Raw genomic sequence first — 17,114 nt, forward strand, 5'->3', positions numbered from 1 at the left:
ATACGACAATGGAACCAATGACCTAGGGAGGTGGTGGGTTCTCCCACACTGGAGGTATTCAAGATGAGGCTGGACAGCCATCTGTCAGGGATGCTCTGACTTGGATTCCTGCATTGAGCAGGGGGTTTGAGCCGATGGTCTTGTAGGCTCCTTCCAACCCTACCATTCTATGATTCTATGATCAGGAAACAGTTAATGACATCAGTAGGACTACTCTAGATTGTTTGATAGCTCTGGCAAAGTGGTCAGGTGCCCTGCTTTATTAAGGAGTTGTCACTCCAAGGATGAGCTCTTCTGGACGGAGAGAGCCCTTTGAGACTCAGGGCTTAGCTCCCCACCCACCCCAGTGGGGTCTGTGTCCTCAAGTCTTTTGTGATGAAGCTATACATTTTTGGGGTGCAGAGGTTGTAACAATATTGTCAGACTCTCCTCTGAGTCGTGCCATTGATGTGAACCAGACTTAAAACTTCTCTGAGCATATGTGATGTACCTTTTTGCCTCACCTCTAAGTAAACAATTATATTCCACATGCCTTTAGGAATGGTGCAGAGACATATAGTTTCAGACAGGAACAACCTCTCTCATCCATACTCATAAAAACCAAAGAGCCCTGCTGGGCCAGACTAAAGGCCTGATGGAGTTCAGCAATCTGTTTCCCACAGTGGCTAATCAGATGCTCATGGGCAGCCCATAGGCCGGACGTGAGCACAACAGCACTCTCTTGCTTGTGTTCCCCTATCAGTAAATACCCTTCTGTCCAATTCCTGGTTGTGGCCACTTATTGGCCTTCATAATGCTTACCAAAAAAAGAGGATAGAGAGGGCAGGCACCATGATCACAAAGCTGAGATTCTGAAGAGCCGATTCGAATGCCATTGCCCCAGCTCCATTTAGTATGACGTTGTCTAGTGTGAGCCCCCAGATTACATCTGAAGGGACAGGAAACTGACAATGATGTCATCTGCCTGGGCTCTCTCAATCTGATGGAAAGATCTCCTGTGGTCAGATATCTGTTCACATATACTATGAGCATTTCTACACCAGGCTAAAATCCCACAACTTTACCGGGGCGTTCCGCTTCTGTTTTAAATGCAGGATCGCAACAGGCTCCCTTTACATGCGCTTCCCTTCTCCCCTCTTTTCCCCCTTATCTGTGTGTTCTGTGTTTCAATATACAGATGCTAGATGGTGCTGTGGTCTAGCTCCTCTTATTGCGTGACTTCCTCTTTTCACAAGGAAACTCAACACACTATAATGTGATAGCTCATTATCTCTGATCTTTTTAAGAAGTGGGATAAAGGTAATTTAGCTCAATTTATTTATTTATTTATTTATTTATTTATATCATTTCATTTCTATACCACCCAATAGCCGAAGCTCAAGAGATGCCCTGGAGGTTGACAATGTCATGTAAAGGACCCGCAAACTTCCGTGAGTAACCAATCTCAATCACAGGATAAAAGCCCCGTGTGGAGGGGCCCTGAGTCATGCACTTGCATCAAATACAGTAATTCAGAAGACAGAGCCATTGCTATGAGGAGGGGCACAAAACATGGCTTGGACAGCACTTATGGAAGAGCTAGAGAATAAGAATGCAGCTCTGAACTAGGGGAAGGTTTCTGTCCAAAGTTTGTAAACTGCCCAGAGAGCTTCAGCTATGGGGCGGTACATAAATGTAAATAATAATAATAATAATAATACTATCATATTTTATATAAATAATATATTATTTGGGGTGTCTCTTTTCTCTGTGTTATATTGCCTGCCATGAAATGTGTGAAATGAAGTATTTTTCTTCCCCACCCCTGATCTTTTTAACATAAGAATCAAGATGCTGGCCTCAAACCGAGAATGAACTTAGACCAGATGCCTTTGGGAAGACCTCCAGCAGAGTGTGAAAATGATACCTCTCCCCCAGGGCTGGTGCAAGACATGGGTCTGCTTGAGTCAAGCACCAAAGCCTGCGCAGACAATTCAGCAGGCACCAACCCATCTGAATGTATTCCATGGCCATTCAGGAAATCTGTCAGCTGACAAGAGACAGCTGCACCCTCAGGCAATTTAGGAGGAACAAAGCTACCTCAACACATTTCTATGGTCACTCTCTCTGTTAGTCTTCCAACAAAAGTAAAGATCCTCAAAGAGCTGATCTGTTTTAGCTTGACTATCCCTTCCTTTTTGGGAGTGGAGAAAAAAATCACATGATGCAGCTCCTCTTCTTTTCTCTTCAAAGAAGTGGAAGAAAAAAAGTGGAGAAAAAAAATGACAGCTGTCTAGATGGTTTCATATTTTGAATCTTGGCTATATTACAATTATTACTTGTAATTAGATGTTTGATTAATTGGCAGTGTGGTCCTATAGATTTGCCTGTGTTATGAGGAAGGTGCTTCCTAGTTAGTGTGTTTAGGATGCATTATATCTTTTGTAGGGGCCCATTGTCAGGAAAAGGATAGCTGAGACAGGAGAACAAAGTCTGGGAAGGAGTGTGATGAATTAGAACCCTTACCTCCTACAAATAGCTCCACCTCATAGCTGGACTCTGAGGAGATGAGAAGCTGTGCTGCTGGTCTGTAGCTGCAGTAGTCGCTTCCTTCATAACTGGTTCACTTCCCTAAAGTGAAAAGTGGCCATGTCCCCTCCTGGTTCCACAGACTGAGGTGTCATCTTATAGCCATTCTTATGAAGACAGAAGCTCTGGATTGACTCCTTAACCCAGCACTGAATCTTGACATCTTTGGGGGGCTAAGGGACATATTCGGTCTGGGTAGGTCAGGATCTGTGAATAGAAAGAAAACAGTTTTGAATATTAGAATGAAAGTAAATATTAATTTTTAATTTAAAATGTTTTTTAAAGTTTTAAAACATGTAAAATATTGTACTAGTCTGATACTTTTATTGTATTTTTTAGCTTGGCTATTTTTTGGTTTGCTTTTACCATTGTAAACTGACCCGAGGGCATTTGCCAGTTGGGCGGTATACAAATCAAACAAATAAATAAAAAAGGATGAATACATTAAAGAGGGATAGGTATGCTTCAGGCTTGCAGAATCTACTTCGTTTTTCATTAGAACCCCAAGATTCACCAACCAGAGCTTGGAAAGAAAGAAAGAAAGAAAGAAAGAAAGAGAATTCAGAGCCCAGGAATTTGTTTTGAGTACCAAAATGGAACTCACAGTCGTTCCACACAAAATCTGCACCTTTTCCAGCTCTACAATATCTTTTTTTAGGTGTGGTGACTAGAACTGTACACAGTATTCTAAGTGTGGTCACACCATAGGTTTGTATAGGGGCAGTATGAAGTTGGCAGTTTTATTCTCACCTCCTTTTCTAATTATGCCTAACATGGAGTTTGCCTTTTTTTTTTTTTACAGCGGCTGCACACTGGGCTGACACCTTCATTGAGCTGTCCACCACAACCCCAAGATCTCTTTCTCACAGTTACCACTAGCTCAGCTCTCATCAGGCTATACTTGAAGTTGGGATGTTTTGCCCCAACATGCATCACTTTACACTTGCTTACGTTGAACTGCATTTGCCTTGTGGCCCATGGGCTGATTCCATCTGGGCTCCCAGGGCATCTCTACACCAGCCTAAAATCCTGCATTTCAAATGGGGCTTTCTGCTTCCATTTTAAAAGGAGGATCACAACGACTCCCTTTTTCATGTGCTTCCTTTCCCCCCACCCCTTTCCCCCTCCTTCTCCCCTTATCTGAGTCTTCCATTATCTTTCATTGATCTCGCTCCTTTTCTTGCCACTTTTCCTCTTTTCACAGAGGAAACTCAAGTGGAACACAAAGGGGTAATTTGATAGCTCATTATCTATGATCTATTTAAAAACAGAACAAAGGGCATTTAGTGCAGGAGACACCCTGGAGGTACACGGCATCATGTAAAGAGCCCGCAGACTTCCGTGAAGGAGCAATCTCAATCACAGGATAAAAGCTCCATGTGAAGAAAGGCCCAGGCTCTCCAGATCAGCAGGATGCTGGAGCAGTCACTTTCTCTCAGCCTAACCTATCTCACAGGGTTGTTCTGAGGACAATATTTATTCATCAGGTTATTTGAAGTTGTATCTTGCTCCTCAGCCAAAAAGGCTCCCAGAGCAGCTTACATAGAATAAATTAAACAAGACAGTCCCTGCCCACAGGCTCACAATCCAGGAAGACAAAACACACAAGGCAAAAAGAATGGGGAGGGAAGAGGGGGGGGAATCTTTTAGTATGGGTGGTAGAATGGCCCTGCTCTCTCCCTCTCTTGCTGACCTTGAAAACATGATCATGTCCAGGCTTCAATAAATTTGCTGGCCACTCTTGCCAGCTGGAATGGCTGCTGCTAATGATAGTGAGGGAGGAGTCTTCATGAGGGAGGTGTATAGCAGGACTGGTTCAATGGCCCGCTCTCCCTCTCATCTCCATCAGCTCAGCCTGCTGGTATGCTCCAGAGCAGGAAAGGCAGTGGGGGGGGGAGGGGAGAGGAGATTGCCAGTTTGTTCTTGTGTGGACAACGCTGTTCACTGTGGCCATGCAGGTGGCAAATAATCCCCAGTTTTCCTCGCAACTTTGGAGTTAGTAAGGGAGTGGGGGTCATTTCACTAATGCCCGGACAATCCTTGCCCACCTCTCTAGCTGCAAAGTTGGGAGGAGGCCTGGCCATTCCTCATGTTTGCCAGGGGGTGGTGCCACACTTGCCAGGACATGGCACCACAGTCACCATGGCAAGAGTGGCCAGCAAATTTATTGAAGCCTGGACATGATCATGTTTTCAAGTCTCTGGCTACATGACATAGTCAGTCGGCTTACGTACATTTATGGGAAGTCTTCTGATACAACTCTCTGGAGAATTTAACAGATATTGACTATCCATAATCGTAGTCTACTCTATACCTTTTTCTGAAAATGTTGATGGTCAACATCTGTGAAAACTCCCTTAGCTGAAAACAATAGATAGATAGATAGATAGATAGATAGATAGATAGATAGATAGATAGATGGATATATAGAGAGAGTGTGTTAATTTTATACATTTAATTTTTATCAAGGAATAACTAGTCCTACTAAGGTATTTGGGACTATAACAAGTTGACTTGTTACGTCACACACCCCGGGGGTTTGGGGTGTCTGTTTCTCTGTGATTTGCTTCAGGAAGGCAAACTGAAAAGCCAGATATTGTGCCTTTTTCTTTCTTTCTTTTTTGCTGATGCTGTGAACAGAAGATGATGGTGTAAGAAGATGGGATACTTTCTTTGACTCATCTGCATGGTAAGCAGCAATATGGAGGGTGGGTTTAATGTGCCCCTTCTGGGGGGATCCTCTCACATGGGCCAAAACATCTGGGAGGCCACAAGTTGCCCACCCCTGGCCTAGAGGGTGTATAATTCCACATCTTTTGATTACCTAACAGAAATTTCTCAAGTCACCAAAAAACCTGCTCCTTTGCTTTCTTGATACTGGGGCCTGTCTACATAGGAGGTTTTCTCTGATGCTGTTGTGGCTTAAAGTCATTAGAGATACATGACATTGTGGCTACTCTGCAGCCACCCCAGAATTTACCGGTGAGGAAGCCACATTTTTGCAGAGTACTTTTACTCCATTGTTTTTCTTTAATTTGGCTCCCCTGCAGTTCAGCTGCTGTGTGCCCATCCCTCTGCTTTAAATTCGATATGATCGGGGTGTTCCTAGGGTTGTGTCTTTCACCTGGCCATGCCCTCAGTAACTAAAGTAACTAAAGTAATTCACCTGCGTTTCCAACACATCAAAGCTATAGAGCTCTCTTTCGAGCCTTCAGACTCCCACTGCACTTCCTTTTTGCCAGTGTGGGAGTAATTAGCCTCCTTGATTATGCACTTCTCTGATGTTTGTGTTACTTAGCTTCTGTGATGTTATGTGAAGTTGTGTCCCTGATGTTGTGTGAAGTCACTTCTCTGATGTCTTGTAACTTTGATTCCCTGTGATGTGTGCAGTAAGGACTTAAGGGCATAAGCCCTTACGTGCATAAGGGCTTAATCGCAATAGTGATCTACCACAGTCTTAGCATCAGGGGAGCAGAGAAGCCAGTCACTGTGAGCAGGGAGAAGTGCCCAGGGAAGGAGAAGGAGGGGTGAAGCTGTAACTCCATGACAGTTTTCTGGAATGGGGTAAAATTGGGATGGGGTGCTCTCAGGGGGAGCCTTCAGATGCTGCACTGGAGAATTGGGGATTCTGGCTTCTTCATGCAAAAGTGTGCACATTGGAAAAGGGGGGGGGAATAACTCTGTGAACGTTTGCTGGAATGAAATTGTGAATTTGTTACTCTCCATTCATAATAATGTAGTAGCAGGGGGAAGCCTGGACAGGGGCGGGGGAACAAGCCTCTCCTATTGGTTCAGTAGCCCCTGCCACATTGATGATGATCAGTTCTACTCCCCCCACCCAACCTGGAAGTATATTCCTTTCAAGGGCATTTCTACATCAGCCTAAAATCCTGCATTTAAAATGGGGCTTTCTGCTTCTGTTTTAAATGCAGGATCACAACTGACTCCCATTACATGCACTTCCTTTCCCCTCTCCCCTCCTTCTCCCCATATCTGAGTCTTCCATTATCTTTCACTGATTTCGCTCTTCTTCTTCCCACTTTAACTCTTTTCACGGAGGAAACTGAAGCGGAACACAATGGGGTAATTTGATAGCTCATTATCTGCGATCTATTTAAAAACAGAACAAAGGGCATTTAGTGCAGGGGGGTCACGGCGTCAGCCCACAAACTTCTGTGAAGGAGCAATCTCAATCGCAGGATAAAAGCTCTGCATGAAGGAGCCACAAGCGGTGTGTGGCCTGTGAAAACAGGATTTTAAAGCTGCAGTACACTTGGCTTTTCTTGCTTCATGCATCCCTGACAGACCAAAGCTAATTCCATGAAAATCCAGATAATACTCCAATGTGCTTCTCATTCCATTGTCCTAAAGATCCCACCCCCATTTGTAGAAAGGTTAAACAATGTAGGGAACTTTCAGAGACAATTTTAATACCTCCTTATTGACAAGGCATTGTAACACCTGCCCATTTCCCCCTTGCACAGAGTCACCTGGATATCAGCACCTTCCTATACCATCAGCTAGGTGTATCTCTCTCTTGGCTATCATTCTTCCTCTGGCCGTGCGTATCACTCTCCAGCCTCCATGCATATGGATTCCTGTCTGATCTTTATGCTCATAAACTCAGCTTTCTTGCATGTGTCCTACCCTTATTTTTCTCCCCGCTGGCCCCTCAGTGTGCACACACCATAGCCTTGAAGCCGCTCTCTTGGTTACCTCTTGGCTCTTGCCCATTCTCAGCAAGGAGGAAGACAGAGAGCAGAAGCTATGCTGAGACAGCAAGAGGTGGTCTCTCCCTTCTGAAACCAATCCCCACTCCCAGGTCTGCTTGGCACAGGCTCTAAATTTGTCCCACATTAGTCACATATTCACCCTTCCTCTCCCCCCTTCTAGTGTTCCATTAGCTCTCTGAAATTGAAATCTTGTGGCAGGATCTGAGATACTGTCTCTGCAGCTTCCGCCCTGCTGCTCTTTTGGAGATGAATTTGCTTCCAAATGCTCTCTCTGCGTATAATTCACTTCTGCAATTTGATATCAGGCACACTTTAGATCAAGGGTGAATAAGTTCTTTTTCTATCAAGGGCCACTTTCTCTTGGGGGTAACCTACTGGGGGGCAGCATGCCAGCAGTGGTCAGCATCAGAGTCAGAGGCGGGTGGGGTCAGAGCTAAAAGTGGGTGTAGCCAAAGTCATAATTGAGAGACTCCAGATGCAGACATGGGCAGAGCTTCCACCATTGTAAGATCTGCTGTCCATCTCTCTGTTTCTCTGTTCCACCATATCTCTGTAGGCCACCTGAAGCATGAAATTAGTGCCACATGAGATTAGCCCAATGGCCACAGGTTCCCACCTCTTCCCTACACCTTCCCTGCATCCTCAGATCTATTATTTGCTTCCTGTATTTGACATCTACTAGTACACAATAGGGATGTGCACTGGATTCAGACAAAGCCTGAAGCCCAAGTTGAATTGGGCCTGTTCAGACCATTTCTGGGGCTTCCTGAGGCAAAGAGGACTTCCTGCTGAAGTGGTTAGAACCAAAGCTGGACCCTGCATGAGGCTTCTGTTTTGCCTAGAGGCAAAGGTTCTTTTCGGATTCAGAAGAAATAAACACACAAGTGGATAGAAGTCAAGGTTTTTATTAAGGAGCAGGCAAAATGATACAGAGAAACACAAGATACTGATACTAAGCAAGATAGTTACTTCCCCGTTCAGTTGTTGGGAGCTCCAGGTGAACAGCAATGGAGAGACCCCAGTCAAATGGCCAGCACGCAGCACCTCTATGGTCCAGGTCTGCATCAAAGCTCACTGTGGGCAAGTATCTGGTAAGTTCTCCTTTTGCTACACCTACATGCAGGTTTGAAGAGCACCCTAATTACTCACACCTGGGTGATGGTCAGATTCTCAAGTCTCATAATGTTCATACATTCTTGTACCAACCAAAAGATAAGCTAAAGCGAGTGGACAGTGGCCAAACTGACTGATTCAAGGTTGTACGCTTCCCAAGATGACAACTGACTTTGGAAAGCAAAGCCTCCAGGATAGAGGCTTGAGAGCTCTTAAGAGGGGCAGGTTTTTATGGTTCTCCAGGAGAACCTTCTTCAGGCATGCAAGGAACAATTGTGGCATGCCACTCTCCTGTGTCCTCAAAATACAATGGCCTTCCTGTGCATTTTCTCTACAGTTTTATCCATAATTTGGCTCACAAGGCAGAACATGAATTTCCAAAAATAGCATGTTTTCCTTTCTCTCTCTAAATGCCGATGAAGGGTGGGAGGGGAGAGATATTTGGGTTGAGTGACTGACAGGCCCATAGGGCACATTTTGCCAGGGGCTTTCATCACTGTGACTGGGTAAGGACAAGGATGGGACCATGAGATGGCCACTTTTTCAATGCCACCAGGCTTCACTAGGAAGAAGGGGGGAAAGTCTTAGATTGATTTTCAATCATCATTACTCCCTAGCCCCTGGACCTATCCTTCTGGAAGTTTGCAAGTTTCTTACCTGGAGATGCTGCTATGATGTGTGCCATTTTTGTACAAGTTGCCAAAACATACACATGGGGTGGGGAAGGAAAGGGGAACGGAATTACTCAACACCCCCCCCCCCAAATTGAGGACTCCATTCTAGATACACCACTGTACCTACCCTTCTGAAACTTCCCAGTTTTCTAAGTCTATGCAGTCTGGCATTTCCAAATAATGCTAACTGTTATTTTCTACTGCAGTGAGTCTGTTTTGTCAAAGACCTCCCTAGGCTTAATACAAATGTACCATTCCACTAAAGTAATAATAACAGTAGCTATACATGGTTGTACCAAAAACTAGCTATGGATGTTGCTGATTGGTTTGTATATGTGATGTCACAATTGAACTATATGTGGTTTCTTGTTCTTTTTGTAAATAAGGTGTCAAATCAATGTTTAAATGATTAAGGGTGCAATTCTATGCATGTTTAAAGAGAAAAAATTCCTACAACTCCCAGCATGCCCCAGCCAGGATGGCTGACTGGAGCGCTCTGAGAGTTGTAGGACTTTTTTCTGTCTAAACATGAATAGGATTGCACCCTAAACCTACATGATACAACTCCCCTTTAAAAGAAAAAAAAAGTGGGAGCTTTTCCGAAGCATGGGTGTGGGGCAGGTCTGACAGCTGAACTAGCAAATGAATTTCCTGGTATTCCTGCCTGTAACTGCAGTTATCAAGCCAGGTTTACACCCATGTTGAGAAAGCTACAGTGAGTCATCCTTTGATACTATATCTTTCTCTACCCAAACAAGAATTCCAGAAATGTAGACTGGGTGAGAAATTTGTTCGCTTAGCATTTCAGTGTGAATTTACCAAATTCGCACTTCCCGATCCAGAATGCAGTTAGACCTTGAAATCTGTACCATTATTTATTTGGTTTTTGTTTACAGCATTTTTATCCCGCTCGTCAGCCAAGAAAGGCTCCCAGAGCTGCTTACACAAATTAATAATAAGATAATCCTTGTCCTCAGGTTTACAATCTAAAGGTTTGTTGACATTTGCAGTACAAGTTTGCCCCCCAAAACTAATGCATGCAAAAATGTCTATATATCAAAAATTGCACACAAAAATGAATATATATGAAAAGAAATGTGCACAGAAACACTTAATGGAAAAATTGCTTGCAAAAAAACATACATTAGAAAAATGCTCTAATGAAAATGAAAATATTCTCAAAAACGTGCATGAAAATATGTAAGAGTTTTCATGCAGACGAAAAACAAAAAAAAATCACAATCCACTGTGAAAGTAGGGATGAACTTAGCAGTGGGAAAATGAAAACTTGAGCAAAACTTGGGGATTTGCCAATTCCTAGGCTGACTACATTAGTATTTCAAACCCTGTGAAAGAGCTAGAAACAAGTTCAATTGTAACCAGTCCTGAGAGCTATGGAAATTTAGCTGCCAGAAAGAAAAAAGTTCTTCAACCCTTCTCTCCAATATTAGAGAAATTCCCATTATTAGATTCCACTTCCATCCAAAAGACACATGAGCCTTGGATTCTAGACATTCTGGACTAGCGTGTGACAACTGTGGCATAGATGATACCGTCAGAACCACCATCAGATTCAGTTTCCTCCTGACTTTCTGGAGTTTCCTTCTTCAGGTCTGCAGTGGTGATATCCTGGGTCTGGGGACGATGCTTTGGAAGCTGCAGAGAAATGAGATACATTCACAGAGAAACAAGAAGCATTCACAGGGGTGACAGGGAGCTTGCATCTCTCTCTCAATATATATCATATGGGTTTAATTCCTGCTGCCGCTTTCCACCCCACCTTCATTCATCTATTGAGGCCCTTACATGCTCTGACGGCAGAATGGATTTTTGCCCCACCATAATGCTTGAAGCACACCCAGCATTTAAAGCCATGTCGGTGTTTATTCAGTGCCTGTTTTGGGTTTTTTGAGGGTTTTTTTTTTTTTTTAACCCAATCTATGTGTTTCTAAACTTCTAAAGACTGTGGGGTTTTGTGATTGTCAGAAACACTCTGTAAGGCTGGCTTGTCCTTGGGGGAAAAAAAGAGCAATGCGTTCCCTCTTGGCTTAACTGGCACTGAAATTTTGTACATGTGTCCTAACAGAGGTGACTATAAATCTACAGCCTGTACTTTGCCTTTGCCAGGGGACTCATAGACCCTCTTTTGAGAGTCGACTGAGCCAAAGTAGGAGTTGAGCACTTTTGCCTTTTCTTTGTCATCTGTTATCTTTCTGCCATCTTTATTTAATAGTTGAACCACCATTTTTTTCCTGTGTCTTTTACTATGCACATATCTGAAGAAAGCCTTTTTGTTGCTTTTAGCACCCCTTACTAACCTCAGCTCATTCTCAGCTTTAGCCTTCCTGACGTCATCCCTGCAATTCTGTGCTACCTGCCTGTATGCTTCCTTTGTAGCTTGGCCTTCCTTCCACTTCCTATATGTGTCCTTTTTTGTTTTCAGGTCATCTCTAAGCTTTTTGTGAAGCCACATTGGCTTCTTCCGTTGTCTTCCACCATATTTCTTGTTGGAATTGTTTGTAATTCTGCCTTGAGAATTTCCTTTTTTTAAAACTCCCACCCATCTTGGACTCCTTTTCTCATTAGAGTTGCTCACCATGGGACCTTATTGTTCTGAGTTTATTAAAATTGGCTTTCCTAAAATCCAGGGTACGCGTTTGGCTACACTCAGCTTTTGCTTTCTTTAGAACCAAGAACTCACGTATAACATGGTCACTTTCCCCCAGAGTTCCCATAACTGCTGCTTTATCCACTAAGTTATCTCTGTTGGTGATCAAGTCAAGGATAGCCAATCCTCTAGTTCCTTCCTCTACTAGGAGGAAGTTATCAGCAACACAAGTCAGGAATTTCTTGGAGGGGCCATGTTTTGCAAAATTTGTTTCCCAACTAATATCAGGGAAATTGAAGTCCCACATCACTACTACATCATGCTTCCTTGAAACACTGGTAGTTTGCTTTTCAAAAGTTCCATCCTCATCTTGTCCTTGATTGGGTGGCTGGTAGTAGACTCCGACCACCCAGTTCCTTTTATTCTTTGCTCCATTTATTTTAACCCAGATGCTCTTGATGGGGCTACCAAGCCCATCTTCCTGTATTTCTGTGCAGAGATGTATATTGTTAACATATAGGGCAACTCCACCTCCCTTTCTGTTCCTCCTGTTCTTTTTGAACAAGTTATATCCTTCAATTGCTGTATTCCTGTCATGGGAGTCATCCCACCAAGTCTCAGTTACACCAATCAAGTCATAATTTCCCTCCTGTATGAAGAGTTAAAGTTCATTCTGCTGTTTCCCATACTCTGGGCATTAGTATATAGACATCGAAGACAATGTGCTTCATAGTCTGGCTTTCTTCCTACATGTTTCTAAAGACTATTATCGGGTGCTATTAGAGCTGTTCTCTCCATTGTGGTGCATGAGCCTAGGTCCATTGTTACCCCCAACTTTACATCTCCCTTCCCCATAGGATTCAGTTTAAAGACCTCCTGATGAAGTTCTTCATGCTGTGGCCAAACACATTCTTCCCAGCCTTTGTGAGGTGCAACTAGGGATGTATGAAACCCCTACCTTCCGTTTCGGGGGGGGGGTCCATGGGGGGGAGGCGATCCGTTTCTCCCCCCCGCCCCGGAATCCTCCAGAGTGGCTCCATGTCCGGACGATTTCGTGGAGCCACACTCCAGCTCCGTAGCGCAGGTGATACGGTAATGGCAGCTGCCATTACCATATTGCTGGGAGAAATACAGCCACCTGTAAAGCGCTGTTTTTTTACCTAAATAGAGCCGTAAACCGCTACAATTAGGTTAAACTTAGGGCTTCACTGCCTATACCAGGTGATACAGTAATGGCAGCTGCCATTACCCTATCACTGGCTGTTCGTCCCTTCCCTCTTCTGCGCACTGGCTGTCAAAGGCCAGCACAGGGAAGAGGGGCCTCGGGGCCCTGTCCTTCTCAGGGCAAGAGTGTGGGGTCCCTGCCGCCGTTGTCCCTCTTCTGTGTGCCGGCTGTCAAAGGCCAGCGCAGGGAGGAGGAGCCTCAGCGCAGCCACCCCACAGAGCAGATTCTGGAGGCCTGATTCCAAAGAATCCAGCCTCATTTGAACCTGCAGCAGAATTCTCCAACATCCCTAGGTGCAACCCATCCCTTGCCAGCAGTCCATCTTCCAGGAAGTATAGCCCGTGGTCCCAGAATCCAAATCTCTTGTGCTGGCACCACCTTCGTAGCCATCATTCACCTGGAGTATTTTTCTTTCCCTTTCTATCCCTCTTCTAACTACTGGAAGGATGGATGAGAAAACTACCTGGGCCCCGAAGTTCTGGAGTTTCCTTCCCAAAGCTTCAAAGTCTGACTTTGATTTCTTCATAGCTCTGCTTGGTCATATCATTTCTTCCCACATAGATGAGAAGAAAGGGATACCTGTCAGTGGGCTTTATGAGTGCAGGCAACCTTTCAGTCACGTTTTTAATCCATCCTCCTGAGAGACAGCATCCCTGGCGAGTCCATGGGTCTTCGCAACATACTTGCATTTCAATCCTACGCAGCAAGGAGTCTCCCACTACTACTACTACACTCTTGTTGTTGTAGGCCTTCGTTTCATTGCCTCTGCTTGACTGACCTTCAGCCACTTGATCACTCTCATGCAGGATCCCCTCTAATTCTTCCTCTGCAGGTTGCCCTCCAGTCTCATCATCAAGTACCTGGAAATGGTTCCATAGTTCCACTGGTGTAGAGTGGGTTCTAGTTCTTCTGCTCCTAGCTGTCACCCTTTTCCAAGGAGTACCCTCTGCTTCAGTTTTCGTCACCTCAGCAGTTTCCTCTTCTGCCTCTGCTTGCTCTTCTAGCTTCTGTTCTTCACTTTGCTGCTGTAGTTCCACCATTCTGTCCAAGAACTCTTCATGTTCTCTTATTCCCTGGAGGGTCGACACTTGCCACTCCAGTCCTTGTATTTTTATTCCCACAGCGTGATCAACTTGCACTTGTTGCACCCACGTGTAGGCCATGTTGATCTCAGGCAGGAAAACAAACACTGTACAAACCTTGCAGGTCACCACCACTGGAGAGTCTTTTCCATCTGTAGTCTCTATTCCCTTTTTGTTTCTAGCTTTCTGATTATACTGGAATAGCCTGTGCTTTGTCTTCTATTCACTGGGGGTTAAAAACAGAGCCCCACTGGTATGGAAGTGTGTGTTACAAGAAAAATAATTTTTTTAAAAAAATGTTTTTTTTAAATGTTAGGGGCCTCCCGCTTGACCTCCCCTGCTGAACTCCCTTGGCCAACTCCTGTTTTCTCTCCCTGTTCACTTGCTCTGATCGCTCTCTCTCTCTCTCTCTCTCTCTGAGAGCTTGCTTCCTTCTGTGGCCCCTAGACCAGCTGGAGCAGCTTCCTCTGCTCTGCTCAGTTAGGAGACAGGAAACAGACTGAAACTTCCTGCCCACACAGCTGCTGAGATTACTCAGGCCACACCCTCTCAATTCAATTGGAGCTCTCAGGAGCACATGGTGAGCACACAGCAACTCAGAATGGAAAGGACAGCCCCCTGGGCTTATTCCAGCCCACTCACCGCTTTGCCTTGTGTACTCTTCCACTGCAACTCCCCTGGCCAACTCCTGTTTGCACTCCCTGTTCGCTTGCTCTGATTGCTCGCTCTCTGGGAGCTTGCTTCCTTGTATAGCCCCTAGACCAGCTGGAGCAGCTTCCTCTGCTCTGCTCAGCTAGGTGACAGGAAACAGACTGAAACATCCTGCCCACACAGCTGCTGGGATTACTCAGGCCACACTCCCTCAATTCAATTGGAGCTCTCAGGAGCACACAGTGACTCAGAATGGAAAGGTCAGCCCCCTGGGCTTACTCCAGCCCACTCAGCACTTTGCCTTTGTCTGTTCTTCCACTGCAACTCCCCTGGAGGTACCGTGCACACCCCAGCCCCTCTTGCCATTGGGGTGCGCATGGTGACAAGTCCGAGCTGTTCCTGGCTGCTCGCCAAGCTCCAGGGCACTCGTCGGCTGGGTCTGTCAGTGCCCTGGAGTTCAGCGAGCGGGGACTGGGCACGGGGGATTTCACTGGTCTCTCAGACTGAGTTGGGCTCCTGTGACATCCCTAGCTTTGTGGCTGAGCAGTGGCTGGGTGGGAGACCAGCCGGAAACTACTTGTGAGCTGCTCTGAGCTCTATAGAGGAAGAATGGCTTATAAATTTAACAAAAGCATCATGTTGTATTTAGGGATGGGTGAACTCACCGTGTGCAGTACTGTGAGCTGCTTGTCACACCCCCACCGGCTGCCTGCCCCTGCTCACCATATGGTCCATGAGCACCTGGCAAGCAGTTGCCTGATCCATCGCCAAGCTGCCATTTTGCATAAAGATGGCGGCTTGGCCTTTTTTCATAAAGGCCAATTTTACACAAAAGGTGGCAAGTGGCCATTTAAGCAAGATTAAAGGCATAAATGGCCATTGATGCCTGTAATGTTGCATAAATGGTCACTTTACAGCTTCAGTTTGCATAAAATTGTCCTTTGTGAAAAAGGCCAAGCCGCCATTTTGTGGCTCAGCAAGGGATTGGGGGTCCCCGCACTTGTCCGCCTCAGCATGTGCCAAGTCAAGCAAGCACAGGGATCCTGGTCTGGCGTCTAGCGGGGCAAGCTGGCAATTTCTCACTGGGCCTCAAGCCACAGCTGAACGCCCGCAACATCTCTAGCTTTATGTTACCATTTTAATTTTTGTGAACTGCCCAGAGAGTTTTGGCCATTGGGAAGTTTAGAAATATAATGAATGATGAAGGAAGGAAGGGAGGGAGGAAGGAAGGAAGGAGGATCTGCCTCTGTTTACTCTAGGGATGGGCAAAACAGCAATGTTTCAGATCGAATGGGAAACTTGTGCAAATCGAGTAGCAATCGAATGGGAGATTTGCCCAAGTCTCCTCAAATTCCCTAATTTGAGCAAATCTCCTCTATAGATTAAAGTGGGGCTGATTCAGTCTATTGAGGAAACTTGTGCAAATTAGGAAATTTGCACAAATGGAGCTAGGAATTGGGAACGAGATGAATACCAGCACGTTTGACAATCTGGGAATCTTTTCAGTGGACATGTGCTCGTGCTTGCATTTCGAGTCTGGAACAGGGCATGCTCATGGGTTTTGCGAGAAAAAATGAAAATCTCATACATACCTAGTTTACTCATTCTCTCTTCACATTGTAAGGTTTTGGGGATGGGGATTGCATGTGAAAAGGAGGGATGGCAGAGAATTGTAGCAGCAGAGGTAGGGAATGAACCCTATTTTGAGCCATATCCAGACTTAAATGGGTCTGGATTTCAACTCAACACTTTTTGGAGGGGGGGGGGTACATTTTGAGCAGCCTCTCAAAACCTCCTCTGCAAAACTAGTGCACAACAAATGCATTAAAATCAGAAAATCTGCATTGAAGACTCACCGGCTCCTCCATCTGCCTTCCTTGTGCTTCTGTTGAGGTGCCTGTGGATGAGAGACATGTGAGTGAGTTTTGGAAACTTACCTCATGCAGGGCTGCCCTAAGGAGCTGTAAAGCTCTCTTGACCATTCTGTGTTGCCTACATCTAGACAGAAGGGAGAAACTACATACAAGGAGTTTATCAGGGACAGATGGCAAGGTTTTACAAAATGATTTAAATCCACAATCATGTTGAATTAATAATCCCTTGAGTAGAACTATGTCAAGACAGATAAGTGAGAGTTGGGATGGCCCAAGACATTTTCCTGCCTGTGGTGAAGGACAAGATGGCCCCCCTGCCCCATGATTCCACTTAAAGAACTCAACTGGAATGGCAATTGAAACTTACTTCAACATTGGTGATAGCACAGTGGTTTCCACCACATCTGAGAGCAGCAGGGTAGCTTAGGGAACACAGGGCAAGCCCCATGACACAGACAGCTCCATCGTCCAACACCTCACTGCCACTGTATGGCCTGCAGCATCTGCCACCTGAGGCTGCCTCACTCTGCCTAATGGTAGGGCCGGCCCTGGGTGAGGCAGATCTCAACTGATATTTGAAGTAGCA

At 45.2% G+C, this 17,114-nt stretch overlaps 1 protein-coding gene across 1 annotated transcript in view; it reads right to left on the reverse strand.

Moving 5' to 3' along the window:
- Positions 1-8,191: 8,191 nt before the first annotated feature.
- LOC146342066 (immunoglobulin superfamily member 1-like) overlaps positions 8,192-17,114 on the reverse strand; it is a 37,830-nt gene continuing 28,907 nt past the window's right edge. The window contains exons 10-11 of the mRNA XM_084805575.1: positions 16,511-16,551; positions 8,192-10,744 (exon numbers count right to left, since the gene is read on the reverse strand). Of these exons, the coding sequence (XP_084661701.1) occupies positions 10,610-10,744; positions 16,511-16,551 (176 nt within the window). The 3' untranslated portion in view covers positions 8,192-10,609. The remainder of the gene's footprint in view (positions 10,745-16,510; positions 16,552-17,114) is intronic.

Source organism: Heloderma suspectum, chromosome 6 (assembly GCF_057233095.1).
Source record: "Heloderma suspectum isolate Gila_16-S chromosome 6, 16-S_ref, whole genome shotgun sequence".
NCBI lineage: Eukaryota > Metazoa > Chordata > Lepidosauria > Squamata > Helodermatidae > Heloderma > Heloderma suspectum.